The sequence below is a fragment of the Pempheris klunzingeri genome, chromosome 14, assembly GCF_042242105.1.
Source record: "Pempheris klunzingeri isolate RE-2024b chromosome 14, fPemKlu1.hap1, whole genome shotgun sequence".
In the NCBI taxonomy this organism is placed as follows: Eukaryota; Metazoa; Chordata; class Actinopteri; order Acropomatiformes; family Pempheridae; genus Pempheris; species Pempheris klunzingeri.
Window position 1 is genome coordinate 15,981,487 of NC_092025.1, and position 20,038 is coordinate 16,001,524.

General features: G+C 41.0%; 1 protein-coding gene across 1 annotated transcript in view; it reads left to right on the top strand.

The window, feature by feature from the left end:
• cpeb4b (cytoplasmic polyadenylation element binding protein 4b) overlaps window positions 1-18,676 on the top strand; it is a 29,076-nt gene extending 10,400 nt beyond the window's left edge. Inside the window, exons 3-10 of the mRNA XM_070843107.1 lie at window positions 2,801-2,891; window positions 7,833-7,883; window positions 12,302-12,472; window positions 12,703-12,792; window positions 13,533-13,651; window positions 13,782-13,896; window positions 14,925-15,106; window positions 17,136-18,676. Of these exons, the coding sequence (XP_070699208.1) occupies window positions 2,801-2,891; window positions 7,833-7,883; window positions 12,302-12,472; window positions 12,703-12,792; window positions 13,533-13,651; window positions 13,782-13,896; window positions 14,925-15,106; window positions 17,136-17,363 (1,047 nt within the window). The 3' untranslated portion in view covers window positions 17,364-18,676. The remainder of the gene's footprint in view (window positions 1-2,800; window positions 2,892-7,832; window positions 7,884-12,301; window positions 12,473-12,702; window positions 12,793-13,532; window positions 13,652-13,781; window positions 13,897-14,924; window positions 15,107-17,135) is intronic.
• The last annotated feature ends 1,362 nt before the right edge of the window (window positions 18,677-20,038 follow it).

The following is a 20,038-nucleotide window of genomic DNA, read 5'->3' on the forward strand; positions in this document are numbered from 1 at the left end:
CGTCTCTGTTGTAGTATGTTCCTCCAGTCAGTGTGGGAGATCTACACGAGCCAGAGTGCTGGTAAGATTTTGGCTACAGCTGGGAAGTTTGGCTGTTTCACCAGCCAGTGTGGCAGACATCCAGCCAGGCTTCTTGGCTGATCAGATGGTAAAAGTAGCTATTAGATTTTGGGAGCCACTGCAGACAGTAGACAGTCGATGAAAAAGTGAGTTGCCAGCACGCCTGACCCTTGGTCATATGGTTCACTGACTCAGGTTTGTTTTCCTGAACCCTTTAGTGTTTGACCCCTGTGGAGTTCATGGTCTAAGGTAGTATGCTCTGAGCTTTTCTTCCCATGGTGGTTTTTCTTTCAGACCGTTCTCCACAGACATTGACCTATAGTTTTTTTTTTTGCACGGGTGTAACCTGGTTACTGGATAAATGAGTACATACTAGAGAGGTTAGGCATAGATGCATTTGTTGAAAAGACAAAGCGGTGAATGGTGAGAGTGACTCACTATACAATTGGGTTACTTGCAGGTTGACAGACACGTCGCGTAATTTATGTTGTGCAAGCAAGGCCTGTCCATTATCAGTCAAGTCGAGGACAGAGCTGATCATGCAGTGTTGATGTCAGAAAGTTTTTCAGGAGAGGTGACATAAAGCTGCACATTCACTTTTTTTTTGTGTCAGGATTTTAGATTTTCTTTTGTCTTCTTGCTTCTCTTTAACAGGATTTCGCACATATCATTTATCCCTGTTGTTTAATGTTATTGTGTTATTTTTTTAACCTGGCAACATTAGCTCACAATTATCAATTCTCACTGGGATTTCAAGTAGGCTGCACATTAAATGACAATTCTCTTTTTCAATCAGACCTCAATGTAAACTGTTATTACAGCAGCCTGGATGAACGCACCACTTGACGGCTGTTCACATTCACCAAATTGAGTTGCTGAATAAGGCTTAGAAAAAGCATAGTGAAGCTTTATTATCCGTAACACCCTATTGCCCACAAAGTTTGTACATTTCGAGAGGCCTTTAGTTGTGCCATAATTTCAACCCTGTAGTCCCCTGACTTTTGTGAATTGTGAATCGAACCATACTAAGTAGTCCGCATTGATATTTTACAAGAATACATCTTTATAATCTGCATCAATATATGTAAGTATTTTAATATATTTTTAATCGCAGCTGTACTTTAAAATATCCAAGTGGTTGATACAATAGATATGATGCAGAAAGTAGGAAAAAAAAGTTTATTTTTGTCGTGACCAGACAGTTTGGAAAAAAAACAATCATGACTAAACATTTAGAATACAATGAAGAATGACCGAAAAAATGGGGAAGAGACAGAGGAAGGGATTAGACAAGCAGTCACGTGATGTTGCTGGCACATGAGACATTTAGCATTCAAAGGAGGATATAAATTTCATGTTGTGGTGTTCAGCGGCGTTGTTCGCCCAAATTGTGGTTAAAAGAGTTTATCAGTTGAACAAGTTGTTGTCAGAAGCTGCATATTTTGTTGGTTTAGGTGGAGTCAAGACAGAAGCCTTATCAGCATTGCACTTGGAGTGTGTGTGTGTGTGTGTGTGTTTGTGTGTTTATGCTTGGGCATGGGCACATGTTTTCATTGTGTGCGCATATTTTGTGTGTACACATTGTATGGGTGTGTGTGTGTTTACATGTGTTTGTGTGTGCATACAAACATCCCCAGTATGGCTGGTTTGCCAAGGATGCCCGTGTTGCCTTGTTGTAGGTGATAAAGCTGCTGCCCAAGAATTGGCTCATCTCCTGTTTGGTTCAACTGCTAGTTTTACTGTTGACTTCCATTATGCTGCTTAATTGAATGAGCGAGTTTACAGCTCAGTTAGTCAGTCAGTCAGTTAACTTTGCAAGTAACACAGCAGTTAAACAGACAATAACCACGTGGAGCGGGGAGAAGAAGACCAAGTGAAATTAAAGACCGAAAAGAGTTTTAATCAATAAAAACCCTAGTTTTAATCCTATAAAAATCATTGTGTTATTCGAATGGTGCAAACATCTCTGTACCATAAAGATGCCTCTGAGGGTTTTTTTTTTTTTTTTAGAGCAACTCTTTGATGGCCAGAAAACCAAAACAGGGAGGCAGAGAAAATTCAAGCAGAAAAACACACAGACCCTTAACAGAAATCTTTTTGATACGGTTGACCTCACTACTTTTTATCTCTGCTTTTAACTCCAGTGTGCAGAGTATATTGGGGAATCTCTTGAGATTCCAGCGATGTTTATGTCAAACTATGGCTCCCTCCTTATTGGTTTTGTTTGTCACTCCCACAGAAAGTGTCAGCACCTTAAATTAAGGTACTGACACTTTTTAAATCCCCACAATACCTTGGTACATTTATCAAAGCAAGGTGGAAAGAAATATGTGCTGGCACAAATTAAGCTATATGTCATAGCTTTTGAATTTTTTCTCTAAAACCCCAAGCTAAAGCAAGAATCAAATGAAAACCCTTCATAAATAACTGAGAAGGTGTCTGGCTGCTCCCTTTTTATTCATAGCATACCTTTGTCAGGCATGATCACACTATGGTCAGACTGTGACGCAGTCTGAGCTGAAAACGGTATATTTGCTTGTGTAAATGAAGATAATTGCTCTCTTCCTCTCATGTGTGCACTTTGGCCAGCTTGGGTTAATTGAGGCAATGTTACATTTAAAGTTGCAGATAAATCTAATTGCTCGAGTTGCTCCCGCGGAGCTGCTCCGTGGTAAACTGTTGAGACGAAACAGGTAAATGAAAGTAAATGGTGTTTCTCCTCTGTCTCTCCTCTCTTTAGGAACGCACCAGGTCATTTGACAGCTTCAACATGAACACGCTGGAGAGCTCCCTGATCGACATCATGAGGGCTGAGCAGGACACCCTGAAAGGTGAAAACGCCCCTCTTGCATACGTATATAGCACATTTCTCTATGTAATTATTACATAGTCATTAGTCCTTAATTGTTTGAAAATATAAATGAAAAGCTCCAAAATAATGATTAAGTCTTAACAAGATACGTGTGTCGGTGTCATTGAATCTCATCACGCACTCACACTTATTCACAATTTAACGCCTCAGTTCTTAGCAGAAACGTTTCGCTTCCTCCACAGGTCAGACAACTAAGCTATTGTGTCTTCTTTTGGTGCCATAAAGAACAATAATGAGAAGGGTTAGCCTGTGTAGCAGTCAGTTTACACCTCTGTCTTCCTCTTCCTTTTCTCCTCTTCCCACTTTGAATAAAAACAAAAAAAGAGGTTTTCTCACTTGTGAGAAAATGTATTTGGTAAGTTGTGTGCCTGAGCGTGGTGCAATGCGTATGACCTCTTTTTCTCATGCGTTTTGGAGAGAATACAGGGCTGGTGAAAGCTTAGGCTTTGTATTTAAGAGGGGATTTGTGCGAGAGATGGAAGAACTCCCACTGATCTGAGCTGAAGTTGTTGGTCGTCATTAAATTCTAATGATCACAGCTGCTTAGCTTCCCATTTTTAAGGATAATAACAATTTTCTGAACGCAACGATGATTCACAGTTGTCCGATGCATTTGTGACGGACACAAATGCACGTCGCTGTTTCCTGTAGTGTGAAGTTGTGGTTGTTTTATCTCTTAACGTTAAGTCAAATCATAACGAACATACTTTCCATACATTGCCATTAAAAAGTAAAGAGGAAACATTTGGCTTGTTAGCGAACAATACTGTTAAACTGATGTCGGCTATCGAGTGTCGCAGGAATGAGTCCTTAAACCCAGAAATGAATTAGCATTTTAGCATTTAGGTCCCCTCCTCTCAATGGGTTTTTTTTAGATCCCTGAAATACTGTCTGTGCTTAACACAAGCTTAAGAGATGTTTAGTCTTATGACATAAAATGCATCACTAAATACCAAACTCAAACTTATCCATTTATAGTGTTTTGCAAACATATATTTTTTTTTTTTCTTTTTTCAAATTGTAGTGTAGCTTAGTGGTTATTATGTTGAAGTCATTTTCCACAGAGATCTGATGGAAAAATCCAGTCAGGGTTTTGTCAAGGGAACCGGGGTGATACCAACTTCTGCGTGGGCCTTCAAACATACGTCACCCTGTAGCACTCTATAGGTGCTATAAACAGCACAGACTGAAACATTACAGCAAAATTCCACCACATTGAAGTAAAAAATAAAGTGGACTCTAATGTGTCTGACCCCTTAAATAAGACAAAAACCCATCCCAGATTTGTAAGTATGTTTCCCTCTGATTCTGTACCTTAGCTACCAGTAGCTCATAGGAAGTCACATCTGTCATGGACTTAACCCAGTCCTTATAAACAGGGCCATCAGGATTCTTCCATTTGCTAAGAATTACTCTCGCAGCTAAAATAAAGCCTGTTAGGACCAAAGCAAATGCACTTTTAGAAACATTAGGTAAACAGGAACTGTCTCCCAATAGGCACAATTGAACAGAGACAGGCACATGTGTGCCTAACCATTCCTGTATTGTTTGGATTATTTTCCCCTAAAATGGTTGGACAACTGGGCAAGCCCACATGGCATGAATAAACGTACCTACATGACTGTTACATTTCCAACATAGATTATTCAGGAGAATACCCATTTTGAAAAGTCGTGCAGGAGTAAAATAAAACCGGTGGAGTATCTTATAATGAGTGAGCTTCCCTCGTGCTTCTCTTGTGATCTATCCCATAGAGGAAATTATTTTAAGCCATGAATCCTTATCTATGTCCACATTCAAATCTCTCTGCCAAACAACATAGGTCCCCTTTTAATGAGATATTAGACTAATTTGTTTCTCTGTCGGTGTAAATTCCTCATTCCTGATCATTAAAGCTCTCTGCACATGGATTTGATGGTGTTGTTACACTGCCAGCTGTTTGTTTAACTACTTCTCGTTCTCGACATATGAATTTATATTATTATATATTGTTCAATCATCCATTTGGAAATTGGACTCTAACTGGCTTCTGTTATTGATTAATAGAGACTAGCCAATGTCCAATATTGGCTGAATGATGTTAGGCAACGTTAGTCAATGGTAACCCAGAAATGGGTTATTGAATACAGCAGGTAGCCAGTGTTGTTTATTGTTTTAGAGGGTGTAACTGACAGTTATTATAGATAGGGAGCGCTTTGCTAACAAAAGAGACTGTGGCCAATAGAGAGGGAGTAGCTTGTTGGAGTAGTTTTGATAATGATCGTTGTTTGAAAGGGAATACTTTTGAAAGGAGACACTGGAGCTTGATTAGTTCTCGAGCAGATTTGAAACTGTCAGCCTTCACGCTTCTTAGTGTTTTATCTCATCACAGGGCTTCATCAACGCCCACTGCACCACCATTTTTTTAGGTCATTGCAGTCTAATGAGCTGAGGACCAGAAATTGATTAACTTGAGCTTAAAAGATGGCAGAGACAACATGTTTTCCTTCTCTCGCCTGCATGCACAGTGTGTCTAATGGCAAAGCAAATGTAAATGTTAAAATCCAATATAGCACGTGTGTTACTCCTTGTCCCTGGTTTAATCATGTATTGAATATTATTGCTATATGTTCTGCATAAAAGGCACATCAATGTAAAACACACACACACAAACACACACACACACACCTGTTTCACTATCAGAATAACAAGATGAGTGGAAACTCTTAAGTCCAGACACTTCACTATCACCTCATATTTATTTCAGCCTCACACCCACTGTGCTCAGCCACATCCAGCTGTGATCTAATGTTCTGCTGTCAAACCTTAGTAAATCTTTCCCTTAATATTAAGAGAGGACGACTGAAAGGTTACCTCATTAGCCACGTTTTGGTGTCTTAGCTCCAGCCACGCTGGCACCGATTCCTGCGACTATTAGATCCAAGAGTTTGGCACCAGCAGACTAAACAAGTTTTCTTCTAAACTGAAAAGCAAACGCTTCTGCTTCACTACAAACCGAACCATGTAAGGTTTTGAAATTTTGTTGAAATTACATAGAATTTAGAGATGTTTATCCCAACTTCTCTTAATAATATAATATGTATAATTTCAATTCATTCTGCACTTCGTCCAATATATCGTGTCGCAACATGTTCCCTCAAATTTTTCTCCTTCAGATTTGTCCTCATACAGTCCCTCATTCTTTACTGCTTCACATGATGCATCACACCACATCTGATCCCATACTCCTTTTTTGTGTCTCATAGCAGTTGGCCCGCTTCAAAAAATTATTCTATTTATTACGTGTTTTCATAATCATAGTACAGGCTTGGACGGTGCCATGCCAAGTGTAGCAGTGATTTAAGTGAGTCCTTTCCTTTCCCCTCACAGCAAAGTATGAAGAAAAACATAATTACTGCACATTTTCTTTGAGCGTTGACTCCTCTCCAGGCCAGCTGTCTCATGCTGTCTCCTGCTCCACACACACGCATGTGCACACAAATATAATAAACACAGACAGCCTGCACACACAAGCGCATTAGATATAAGCAGGGCATGAATTTGCCATTCCAGCAGAACATATTGAACAAAGTGAGAGCGATGAAGCCGGGGAACAGGCGAGGCAAAATGTCTACAGTAGAAGTGGCTTTGAATCGCTTCCAGCATTGTCCTGACTGACAGAAAGGATCCCTCTGTTCAGCCACACACACACACACACACACACACACACACACACACACACACACACACACACACACACACACCACTGCCTTGTACATGCATGTACATTAACTATTACTGTGCGGTGCATGTGTGCAGCAAGCAGAATACAAATAAGGTTCACAGAGCGGGCACACAGGGATGTGGTGTGCCTACGTGCCTGCACACTTGGTCCTCTGAGACTATTAAAAGCCCTGAAAATTGAATATGACGGGTGGCGCTCAGATGGACTTTGAATTTGGGTGGTGAACCTATCGGCATTTATATTACTAAGCTAAATTACAGCGGGAGATAAACTGTTGCACAGGCGAGGAGAATTTAGCTTGTCTGTAGTCTGGTTTAGGATGGCACCTCTGAATATATTTTGATTAAACCGAGTGACAGAGCAAACTTGTATTCTGATGCAGTCTGATTCAGACTGTTATGAATCTCCTTGAATGTATGGAAATCTATAGTATCGCGTAGTGTAGTTTAGTAAAGTGGCTCCCAAAGCTACGGGTGGTCTGTCCTGGTTTCTGTGGTCAGAGAGTCCTAGTTCTGTTTTATGCACCACATCTACTGAGTACTGTGGGGCTCAATAGGCGAGGTGTGGGGGAGGGGCCAGCAGATTTCCATGTGACCGAGGCGTCGGAATGCACCAATCACAGGGCGGTCCGCACTCATACAACAATGGTTGTACTATTTCAGCTCTTTCATCTCATTATCCCTCTGCAGCAAGCGGGCCTTGCATAACTTTGAAGCTTGTTTGGCATCATAACATGCATTCGTGTGGGTGCGGGTGTGTGCGTGCGTGCAAGATGGCCCTGGCAAATGGCTCAATGTAAAATGTATGATATGAGGCTTAGACAGAGAGAGAGAGAGCCACACATGGGGAAATGGAGGTCGAGGAGAGGGAAAGAGATGGTTGGCGTCACACAGATGTAGTCTCTAATGAGATTGATGTGGAAGCAACACTCATATCTACTATGACCTATATTGTTTCAGGGAAGAGCATTATTATCATGGTCACAGCGTTTTGTCAAATTACAAATTGCTTAACTGATAGCAGAGCCTTTCTGTTAAGAGTAATGACTCCAAGACGGGCATGAAAACTTCAGATTATCTTTTAATGATTTTAAAACTTTATACTTCCGTTTGTCACATTTGGATATATGTAGAGCCCGTCGTGTTAATTATGTCTGTTCTGTGTCTAACTGTGCAGGTCGTCTGGGATTCCCCCATCCAGGAGGGGACAACCCTCTGCCCCTCAACGGTACGTATGACACGACAACTTACTCTTCATTTTATTCCCTGACTTGTATCGGGCGTGTGACCTTGTGAGTTTGTGTGCAAAATTTAATACGTCATTATTTGACAGATTAAATGAAAACCTAATTCTAATCAATCCGCCATTCATTTTGTAGGAGGCTATGTCTTTTTAAATGGTGTTGTCCTTATATCTAAATTAAAATCTCTGCATGTACCCTCCTGGCATGTTGCAAAAAGCTAGTTGCTGTATAAAAAAAAAAAACATGCTCCTTCAGGTCAATCATGTCAGTGGACACACTTTTATTGTTAAATCTCTATGAAGGGAACACTATATAGAGACACAAGCGCTGCAGGTGGAGGTAGTTGGACATTGTGAGATGACCTTGAGTTTGTTGCTGGTAACTTTGAAGCCTTGTGTGTCCTGGTTGGATTGAATCCAACAAAAAGGTTTTGTATCTCTCCTCTGTGTGCCACTGCTTTCGTAAATGTCAACATGGAATAAAATTGGCATTAGCACGCTCGCCCTCTTAAAAGTAGTTTTACCCAACAAGCATTTCTGTTTATGAAATTGTATCTAGTCCCTCAAATAAATAGATGGATGAAGATGGGAATTAAAGAGGATGAGAGGATAGGCGACTACGTAGCAGTTTTTGACACCAGGAAATAAGTAGGTGGATGTGTGCCATCTTAATACCTCATGCCAAAACTTTCTTGTCCTGTAAATAACATCTCTGTTTTCCGCGTAGAAGGTTTCATGTTACAAGATGTGGTTTCGTGGGCGTTTTGGTTCTTTTTTTTTTTTTTTAAATGCATTTTGCCTTTGTTTGACAGATACAGTGGAGGGATGGCATGCCACAAAAGACTCAAACTGGGGATGCTGCAGTTATGTTATATGTGTGTTAGACCACTAAGCTGCCATGACATACCTGATTTTAGGCTTTGATGCAAAATGTGCAGATCTTTTGTAGTTTTGGGAGATTTTATTTTGCGCTAAAATATATTCCTTCACACATGTGTTTCCTCATATGGTCCTTTTGCACAGTAGAGAAAAAAAAAAAGCCTTTTTAACTGCATATAGAAAATAATGTCTCTCCTAGTGGTTGAATAAAATCCAGCAAATGCTTTGCACATGCTGCAGTTTCCACAACAACAGTTTAATATTCAGCTACCTGTCCTTTGCCCTTGCATACTCTCATCCCCTTTATCATTGTGTAATTGTGTTGTTGTAGCTTTTGCCTTCTGGTCTTGGGCCAGGATGTAGAACAGGACAGGCCAGTAGTTTCTTCACAAGATTGCTGGGTCACATGGTGAGATCACATGGTCAAGAGCTGTCATCAAGCCCTGAGACAGATGGTGCCAGCAAATAGGCAGGTTTCAGAGGTTGCACACTAGCCACTAGCGCTCTCTCTCTCCTCCCCCCCCTCTCTCTCCCCCTTTCTCTCTCTCTCTCTCTCTCTCTCTCACAGATTGCACTCCTCATTCTCCTGATCTCTCTCTCGCTCACTCTCATTTTCTCTCACCCCCACACAGCTTTTTTTTTTCTCTGCTGTCTTTCAATCTGCTTTCCCGTTGGTCTGTCGTCTCTCTTTCTAGCTCTCTTTGACCTTCCGCCCAGAGTTAATGTCCATCTGGGTTAGAAAGTCCACAGAGGGAGTTGAGGATTATTGCTCATGTGTTCAGTTCACTTCTTCACCCCCCCCCCCCTCCATGTTCTTACACTTTTAGATGGGTCGATGCTTCAGTCTCTCCTGTGTCTGCATTTTAATTCTTTTCACTTCAGCTCTTTGCAGTGAGCGTTGGAGTAAAGAGAGCATTGTCTTGTGTACACATGTGACAGTGCACAGCAGTGTGGGCTGATGGACCTGTTAGATGGGTTATAGACACGTTTTAAGTCAGAAAAATGATTTCTGCGGCATGAATTAAAAGTAAAAGAGTGCTTTTACTTTTTTTACTATTACTTGTGAGGGTAATTTTACATTTACAGAATCTGTTAAGTGTTGTAGTGGTTTATAAGATGATCACGCAAAGTCAGTCATTATCCCAGTCATTGGGATATATTCATCCCCTTTCAACAGAATTAATTCAAGAGTGAAACATCATTCTTTAAAGCAGCATCCAATTGTCATGGCCATACATTGAATACATTTGTGCTCTCAGATTGAAAGTTGTCTGGTTTTAGACGATGCTACAGTGGTTAAAGCTATTGTTTACCACAATGTGCGCCCTGTGGTTACCGTACCCACTTTTTTAAGCACACAATACTGTTGTAATTTCTTCCCCTAAAGTCTATTTTTTTCTTTTTATTTTAGGTAATTTAAATGTTTTTTCACACCGAGTTTTAGTTTTTATTTTAGACTCACTTAACTGAAATAACCTTGATGGGCACAAGGCGAGACCACACAGAGGTTACCAGGAAAAATTCAATAATTATCAACTTGAATGACAGAGGCCGTCCAGCTGCCCTCTCTCTCCTCGGTGCCAATGCTGCCTTCGTTTGCTGCAGGGCTGCTAGCGTATTTACATTGGAAACAATGGGGGTTGCAACGGTACCCGCCCGCTGTCATAGATGCATTTTATTTAAAAGTCTAAAGCACGACTGTAGGAGAGCAAATCATATATTGTGAAACGGCTGAGAAAAAATTGCGGGTAACTGCTCTGTTATTACCACTGGCAGTTTCATTTGGTTTGTTGTGGAGGAAAATTTCACTCCCTCCACAGCCACACGGGTGCTTCCCCTGCACTGGAATCAACAACAGGAAAAAACAAAACTACTGCCACTGGGAAAGCTTGGATTATAGTAATGGACTTGATGAATGTCAGTCTTGTTTCTGTCAGACTGCACTGATGTGTTTGTTGTTGTGATCAGCGTTTTACATGATCTTCTTCGACTGTAATGCAGATGTTAGTGCTGCTCGACTTGTATCGGGGTCCATTACCACTATCTTACACTCTTATGTTCCTGATTACCTGTGGTGTGCCTCTAGGTTCAGTCCTAGGACAAGTACTTCTTTCCTTTTTATATGATTATGAGTCATAATTAGGAGGCAGCTGATTAATGAAATAGAGGGCGGGCAGGCAGACAATGGAACGTCCCTCTATTGTCATGGACCACCTGGCACTTTTATAGGTACAGTGTATTATGCATCTTTTATAATCACCCTCTTCTTTGATTTGTCCTTATTCCACATGCAGCCAGGAATTATAGCAGGAGACGAGGTAAAATATAATCACGGATAATATTGTGTCACTTTTCCAGCATCAGTTCAACTGTCTAGGTTAGATTTTTCGATGTTAATCTGCGCTGTTATAATTTCATTGACTACGGGCTTTTGTCGGTAAATTAAAAGTCTTTAGAGTTTTGAATGACTCTGCGCTTCGTATCCGTACAGTGAAGTGACATGTTTGCCTGCATGATTGTCTAAGTGTCGAGCCTTGCTATAAGCTTGTGAAGTGATCGTATGCATCCTTTGAACGTGTGTTTCTCTTGTACTTCACTCTGCTTGCTTTTTCTCATTTTCACACACATTTTGCAAGATTGTTGAGTCAGACAATAGTTGTTAGTGTCACATTCAGCTTGAATTTAATGAAACACAAAAAGTCTAGTGTGTGATTTAAAACAGAAGCACAGACATGGCAGGCACATGGCCGGACACACACACACGCACACACACACACACACAGCTGACATACTGTAAGCCCAGGCTAACTCCCTTGCATAAATCTTTATAAAGCAGCTCAGGGCAGGTTGTATAGGAGCAGGAATAGGATAGTGAGGGCTTAACCTCTACAACACACACACGCAAACTATTCAGACTCAGTGAGAGGCCTCCATAGACAATACAGCCGCTACTTATTAGGAATGATGAAACGTAGTCAGAAACACACAAAACATGACTTTTTAACATTCTGTTAATTTTTACTTTTTGTTTTGCGTTCAGACCAAACCTTTGGCAATATCTCCATGCTACATGGCTGAAATGAACTCATAACCACTTTTGATAATGACTGTAGTTGCTTCTCATTTCATTTAAATAGTTATAAGATGATTTTTTAGCTTAACATGATCCCACACTAACCGCTGTGTGCTGTATGTTACTCATGCTCTATGTTACCCATCACTCCTAACGCATAATAGTAGTCTGAGGTTTTGAACATATTTGCAGAACGGTGCCCACGGAAACCACAATGTGTTTTAATGCGTCCCTAGTAATGTGCATTACATGCTGCTAGCATGCCGTAATATTAATCCTTCCCAGCACCAGATGGATTACTCAATGACTCAATGCAGTGAAAAGTGAATGAAAAATTAAAAATGAAAGCGCCAATGTATAGTTACTGCCCTAGTGCTGTAACCACGACAACTGTGACCTCTCCTCAGGAAGTAAATCTCTCCTGCTCTCCTCTCCTCCTTCACTCTCTCAGGCCACTCCTCTCTCTTCCCCATGGAGGATGGTTTCCCTGACGATGAGCGTAGCGATCAGGGTCTCGCAGGCCTGGGGTCTCCACACTGCTTCCCACACCAGAATGGAGAGCGTGTCGAACGCTACTCACGCAAGGTCTTTGTGGGAGGACTGCCTCCAGACATAGATGAAGGTGAAGAGGCTACGTTAGATCAAAAGGATTTCATTACTGGGTCATTTTTGGTTACGATTGAAACCTTGGGTTACCTTGGTAACCTTACGGGAAAGATCAGAAAATGACACCAGCAAAACAAGCATTTCAACGTACATTGAGGATGCTTTACAGTGAAGGCCAGGACTTTCCCTGCACTCTACATCTCCTTCAGTACTTTCTTTTTAAAAAACCTGTCTGCTTAATTTCAGATGAGATAACAGCCAGTTTCCGGCGTTTTGGACACCTGTTTGTGGACTGGCCTCACAAAGCAGAGAGCAAATCCTATTTTCCTCCCAAAGGTATGTCAACTCATCGTCACAGCTTCCTCAGTCTGTGCTGTGTTTGTCACTGTATTACCAGAGCTCGATCCAGTTTATTAGTACTACAGATTTGAGCCATTACTTTGGCATCTTTGTGTGTGAAAATAAGACAGATATGTTTTTGGTAACTGATTTTAGTTTTCTTTGGCACAGCATTGTGTGTTAGCTTTGTCTTGGTTTACTACTACTACTGTTATTAATCCTACTACTTCTACCACTAATACGTACTACTGCTATTACTACTACTGCTGCTATTGCTTCTACCTTTTTTCTTTGTTTACTACTTATTACAACTACTACTACTACATACTACTATTACTACCACTACTACTACATACTACTACTTCTTCCTTGTCTTGGTTTTCTACTACTAATACTTACTACGACTACTTCTTCTCCTCTTCATTCTTCTTCTGGCTGCTCCCATTAGGGGTCGCCACAGCAGATCATCTGTTTCCATCCTTTATTGGCATACTATTAATATTTGTGCATCTGTGCAGTCTCTATTTTATCTGTTGGCTGTGAAGCATTTTGTGAGCGTGTCTGGACTCTTTGTCTGTTTCTCTGTCTGTTTGTAAAAGCTTATGCCCTCCTGCTGTGGATGCACAATGCAGGGATCAAATATACAGTCACAGCAATCATTGCACTAAATTCCAACATGACTGTTTGTCAATACTGTGTGTCCCCAGCAGCATGAATAATTGCTGTATTTTGTGTAGGCTACGCCTTCCTGCTGTTCCAAGATGAGAGCTCGGTGCAGGCTTTGATTGATGCGTGCATTGAGGAGGACGGCAAGCTGTACCTCTGTGTGTCCAGCCCTACCATCAAAGACAAGCCGGTCAGTGGGAACACACGCAAACTCATCTGCTCGTATCTCCTGCTGTCTCTTGGCTTTACGAGGAGCTTGTGTTACACTGTGCTCAGCGCAATTTATTTTAGATGCAACTTGTTGGTTTTGTGTATGACAGGTCCAGATCCGCCCGTGGAACCTGAACGACAGCGACTTTGTGATGGATGGCTCTCAGCCTCTGGACCCAAGGAAAACCATCTTTGTGGGAGGTGTCCCTCGTCCGCTCCGTGCAGGTATCCTTCATTTTTACTTATGACTCTCTTTTTCACAGGACAAAAAAAAAATTACATTTTACAATGACAACACTCACATTTTAAGTGAATTCTGTGTGTTGTCTTTTTCATGATAGATGTTTTCATGTTCCCTTCTTTTCAATACATATCTGCATTTTATACTTTTGCATATATTTACACTGTAAGTCACAGAGAAGCAACACTAAGTAGCCGTCCTTCACTTCTCATGCCTAATTTCATCCCAATCTTTGAAATGCCAGCTGTAACAAAATCCTCCTTTCTGTAAGAGGCTGCAATGTGATCAACTTGTGTTCATAACAAACATTAGACTTGCTAGAGGGCAGAGCTAAAAGTGGCACTGTGCCGGTGAAATCGGCTTTGACCTACACTAGTCCGGTCAGGAAGTACTCTCTGTGGCGTCCTGTGCTGTGTAGAATATTAAATTCCTTTTTATCCTGATAGCAATGTTATGTGTGCTGTGTGCGTGCTTCACATTTTCCACACTGCTGGTAGCTGTGTTTGGACTCATGCGCTGTCGATGTGGTAATGACCAAGGTTGTAACACCCTGCGGTGTAATACATTTACATGTATAAAATCTGCATATTAAAAAACTGTCATTTGACCTTTTTCTTTTTTTTTTATGTTTTAAGTAAAGCTGCATTTTAAATTTACATATTTGTGAACTGCTGTTCACAAAAATACAATCAGGACTGTAAATAAACATGTTGGGATTTATTGCAGCCATTTTAGCCGCTGACACTACTCTCATATTTGCCCCATCAAACTGTGCTGAACTTTAATCCATCTGTGTTGACGGCTTTAAGCTCTCAGATCAACAGCCCTCATCAACTTGGTGTGTGGTGTGTTTGTGCTGCATGGACATGAGTTCATGTATTAAGCCTGTGTGTGTGTGTGTGTGTGTGTGTGTGCACGTAATCGCTGGATTTTACCAGGATGTTTGTTGTTGTGTGTCAAACATGCTTTTATGAATACTTTGTTCAGCTAGGTCTATTTTCCCCCTTTGCAGTGGAGCTGGCCATGATCATGGACCGCCTTTATGGCGGGGTTTGCTACGCTGGCATCGACACAGACCCCGAGCTGAAGTACCCCAAGGGAGCGGGGCGGGTCGCCTTCTCTAATCAGCAGAGTTACATTGCTGCTATCAGTGCTCGCTTTGTACAGCTGCAGCATGGAGAAATCGATAAACGGGTGAGTGGAAAGAAAAGGGAGCTCAGTGTTTTTTGGTCTCCCCTCTCAGCCCCCGTCTTTCTTCATTTGTCTCCCCACACCTCACTTCCTGTTCTGTTTCTCTCAAACCCTCCTCACCTTTGCCCCATTTCTTAGTTATAGCTTAAAGAGTCTTTGAGAACGTCTTACTAGGTTTTGTTTAGGAGTGAAAAATGCAGCACTATGTAGAATTTGTTTGATTATTAGTACAGAATCTGTGGTAGTGAAGCACATTAGATAATTATTCGTTTAAAAAGATCAGCGAAAGTCAGTACAATCCTTGTCCTGACTCTTAGACTTACAGAATTTAATGTCTCTTCCTTCTTTTTTTATTTAAACTTTATTTATTTCCACAATATAGGATAGGTTGGGTGAGCACTGTAACAACCTGGCTCAACTTTACTTTGTGTGAGTCTTAAAATAATGCTAGATGTTTTAATGAAGCAAATAAAACAAGCAATACAATAGGATGCGTCTGTTTGCAGGTCAGTATGTATGCAATGGTGAGGAATGTGTGTGTACACACAAATGACAGTATTGGCCAGGGGATGTGGGAGAGAGGATCTTGCATGTCTGATTTGTAGCCTCCTGAGCCGAGCCTGCTCAGGTGTGTTGCGTCTCTGACAAGGTCACAGCTCCACCCGTCAACTTCCTGGAACAAAGGGGAAAAAAAACATGGAAGAACAAGACGGGGCCAATCCCGACGCTGCCACAGCATACATGCTCATGTATATAGCAGTACCCTGTTAACACATGCAGTGAGAAGTAAAACGTTTTTAGAACGGATAATAAAGCGCAGATTCAATGAAAGCAGTTGCAGGCAGGTTAGGTGGGCGGTTATTGAGCACAGCGTTGAAGTTACAGAAAGGTTCAAGTGTTTTGATTTAGTTGTCATAGCTGATTGTTCCATGAGACGTCTGCAGTAACATTACAAGCATTTCACTGCCTGCTTTGTTCAAGTCAACCACAGCCAATACTGCACTTTAGAGCTAAGGCTATCAATGACTTACCCACCGTTATCAGCAGCCAAGGAATTACAGTTCCACAGCTTTATTGTGGCTTTTAAGTGACTCAAATATTATTCACATTTGCACAATAGAGGTGAGTGAATCAGATAACGAGAGACAGAATCCAACTGAAGAGGGAACATCATAATATAAAATGCAGGAATAATAGTACGATGCTTTCTCATTTGCATAATTGGTGTGCAATTTTTGTAGACGGGGTGCTTTAGTGACATTGCTCGCTAATAGCGCACTCCCTCATCACCGAGCAGTTGGAAAGGCAAGTGAGCGGTGTACAGTGTGGTCTGGAATAGGAGGGTGAAATCCACAAATTTCTACATTTGGAGGATGTTGCATACATTTCTTCATCTAACAGCTCACTGTGGCTGGTCCGTCTGGTTCCATCTCTCCCTGCATTATTAAGAACTAAACTAAAAAATCTGCTTGTTATGTGCAGTTTTTTTTTAATGAATGGTCACAGTCAGCGCTAACCTCAAACACGTTTCCTGTGTCTGCTTCACAATAAAAGCCACTCCATGTATTGCTAGTCACAATTTTTTAGTTAGATAGTTCACATTAAGACAGCTGTGATACAGCGTTAGGAGAGTGAACAGAAAACAGTTATCACAGATAAAATCATGAACAGTAACAGTAAATCAAATTGCATCAACTGTGCATAGGTATGCAATCTGTGGTGATGGCGGACTCCGCCACTAACAATGAGCACTACTATTTGAAGAGGCACTGACCATAAATGACATCAAAAACAGTTCAACTGAAAATCTAAAGGATCCTAAATTTGAATAACAATACTCTTAGTATCCTTGTTGCATTTACCAAACCAACCATATGTTGCGAGATTTTCTACCCCCCAGGTAACCCATCTGTTTCCCTTCCTACAACTTTGCTGAAAAACATCTGCCAGTACTTGGATCTATAAGGGAACAGCAGTTTACAGAAACAGAAATTGTAAGGTGAATTCAAATGATTCCCACCTGTGATTGCAGGTGGAAGTGAAGCCATACGTGCTGGATGACCAGCTGTGCGACGAGTGCCAGGGAACTCGCTGCGGCGGGAAGTTTGCACCGTTCTTCTGCGCCAACGTCACCTGTCTGCAGTACTACTGCGAGTACTGCTGGGCGGCCATCCACTCACGCGCCGGACGAGAGTTTCACAAACCCCTGGTGAAGGAGGGAGGCGACCGGCCCCGTCACATCTCCTTCCGCTGGAACTGAGCGGACGACTGAGAGGGAGAGGCAACAGGCGAGCAGGAGGGCAGGTAGTGCAGGAGTCGCAAATCATTGTACAAATAAATGCACTTTTCTGTTGCTGGTTCCTTTTTGCTCTAATTTCACTGAACCTTTTTCTCATTTTTTTTAAGTTAATATATATCTATATTTTGAAGATAGAAAAGAAAAACTGGAATTATATCCAAATATGTCCAGCAAGGAAAAAAAGACATGTAATATAATTTTATTTATGAGTTTGATTTCTTGAAATATTTTTATGAGTTCTTAAAAATACATATATAGGAAAGTTTGAGGTGTGATATGGTACTCTGCTATTCAATTGGCATATTTTTTCTAAACAATTTGATTTTGATAAGAGGCCCCAAAACAAACACACTTCATTTGACATTTGATTGGCTTCTTTTGTAGCAGAGCTGTTGCTTTTTTTCTTTTAAGTCTCCAGAGCAAATGCTGTTGAAACAGTATATCATTGGCTATTTATTTCTGAGAGGTGTGATTAAGTTCTCTATTGATACAAGAGGCTCCAGAGCAAATGTGAATTGAAAAAGGTGTTGCTAAAGAAGAGTGCACTTATTTCCAATTAAAATAGTGCAGATCCAGTATATGAGCCCCTTAGTAGTTAACCAAAGCTGAATCTTAATTAACTTTGAAGAACAGAGAAGGGCCCACCGCAGAATGAAATGGATTATTTTCCCTCCCAGATCAAAATGTTTGAACCTTTTTTGTTTTTTCTTCCAATGATTTCCAAGATCATACAAATATTTTGATGTTACTTGAAAATCACCACAAAAATTTAGCAACACATATTTGGGTTTTGATCTCCATTTTGACATGCAAAAACTAATACCTCAAACTCAGCTGCTAATGTGCCGAATACAGTTAAAAAGAAAAAAAAAAAAGACAGAAAGAAAGCAAGAAAGAAAACATTCTCACCCGCTGGTGTTCTCCTTTCCTTAGAACTATAATCAAAGGGAAGTGATGCAACAGGCAGAGTGTGGTGTGACTGGCACAGTTTTGTACTCACTTGCTTCATCACCTCCTTATTTTTGTAATCAAACCCAGGGTTGTGCCAGGGACCGAGCGGAGCATCGTACAGTATACAGCGTATTAGGGGAATGTATGGCGTAGGGAGGCTACAGGAGAGACAGACAGGCTCACTGGTGAGGAGATAAGTCCCGGCCCACTCCCCCTCCTCATGTCTGCCTGCGGCCTCTGCTGCTAAGCTAGCAGTCATTAGAGTGGTGTAGGGGCTCGTTCGCGGATCAAAACCTGCTTTCTGTGTCGGTACACAGTGGGGGGGGGGGCGGGCTTGGATCCAGATCTTTCAGGACTGAGGTTAAGGTAACTCCTCGAGAGAAGAAGGCTGGTCAAGTGACCGCCTTTTTATTGCAGTTTTTAAGGGGGCTACCACCAAACGGGAAATGCCTGTCTTTGTTAGGGTTTTTTTTTTTTTTTTCTTTTTCTAAATGCATTTGTGCAATTCTCCCAAGTCTTTAATGAGAAAGTTTCTACTTTGCATCCGAGAGTCAGCCACATTTAACGAAAGAAACAATTAAAGTTTATCTGATTTCCGAATCGTCAGCACACATTTGAGTCATGGAGGGCTCTGCCCCTTCGGTGAACCCTCTATCCTTTCTCCTGCCAAGCTAATCCAACTCAGCATCCAGTGTTTTTGAAGCATAAATGAAGATAGTCTCTGCAGTGTGCTCTACTACTACACACTTGTTACCCACATGCATTTCGCTCTTAATAACAGTCGGTTGTACCCAGTGGCTTATGGGAACCAAAGATGGCTGTGCAGTAGTGGGTCATACTGTAGCTCATTTCTTATTTAGGTTCTTATTCTTATTTTCTGTCTCTTTTTTTTTCAAGGACGTTTTTCATATACATTTTTTAAAATCCGTCACTTCTACCCAGTTTTGCTTAACTGTCAAGCCCAGCAAACCAAAGATTGGCCTTGAACATAATGTATTTATATATATATATCTATATATATGTCTTTGACAGTGCTGTCAAAACCCATTAGAACACCAGTGGAAAAACAACAGGGCTTGCAGACACAAACACACACATACACACAAGGCCTCACACTCTCCATAGCTCAAAATGGGGGTGCGCGCTGGTAGGCACTAGTTGTTTTTATCTCAAATCGATCTGAGTGTTTGGGGAAAATCGAACATAAAGTGCACATTCACACGGCGAAAGTAAAACTAATCCTCACATTTGTTTGACGTTCGAAGTCACTCAGTGGTAACCTACTAGCCGAGCATTTAAATATGTCAGGGAGTTAGTACAAAAACTTGATTATACACACTAGTGAGAAACGTATCCTCATATCGGCGTGGTGTCGTTGCACCAGTTTTGCACCCTGGACATTAGTTTTGTGGGTGTGGTGGGTGAGCATTTTAGAAGTTAAACACTTTGTGAAGAATTTGCTGTTAAATGAGATGAAAAAAAAAAGATTATTTTATACATGGCCTGCTGATTTTTGGTACAGTGTTTTCTAGCTAAATTATTTTGTCATGCACATAAAAACATTTATTATGCACTACTTTTCTAAATAGTTTTTCTTTTTCCAACAGTCATTTTAGGCACATTTTTCACAAATGGGGAAACTCCTTTTTGCAATACCTCAATTTTTCACATTGTGAAAGGTAGCT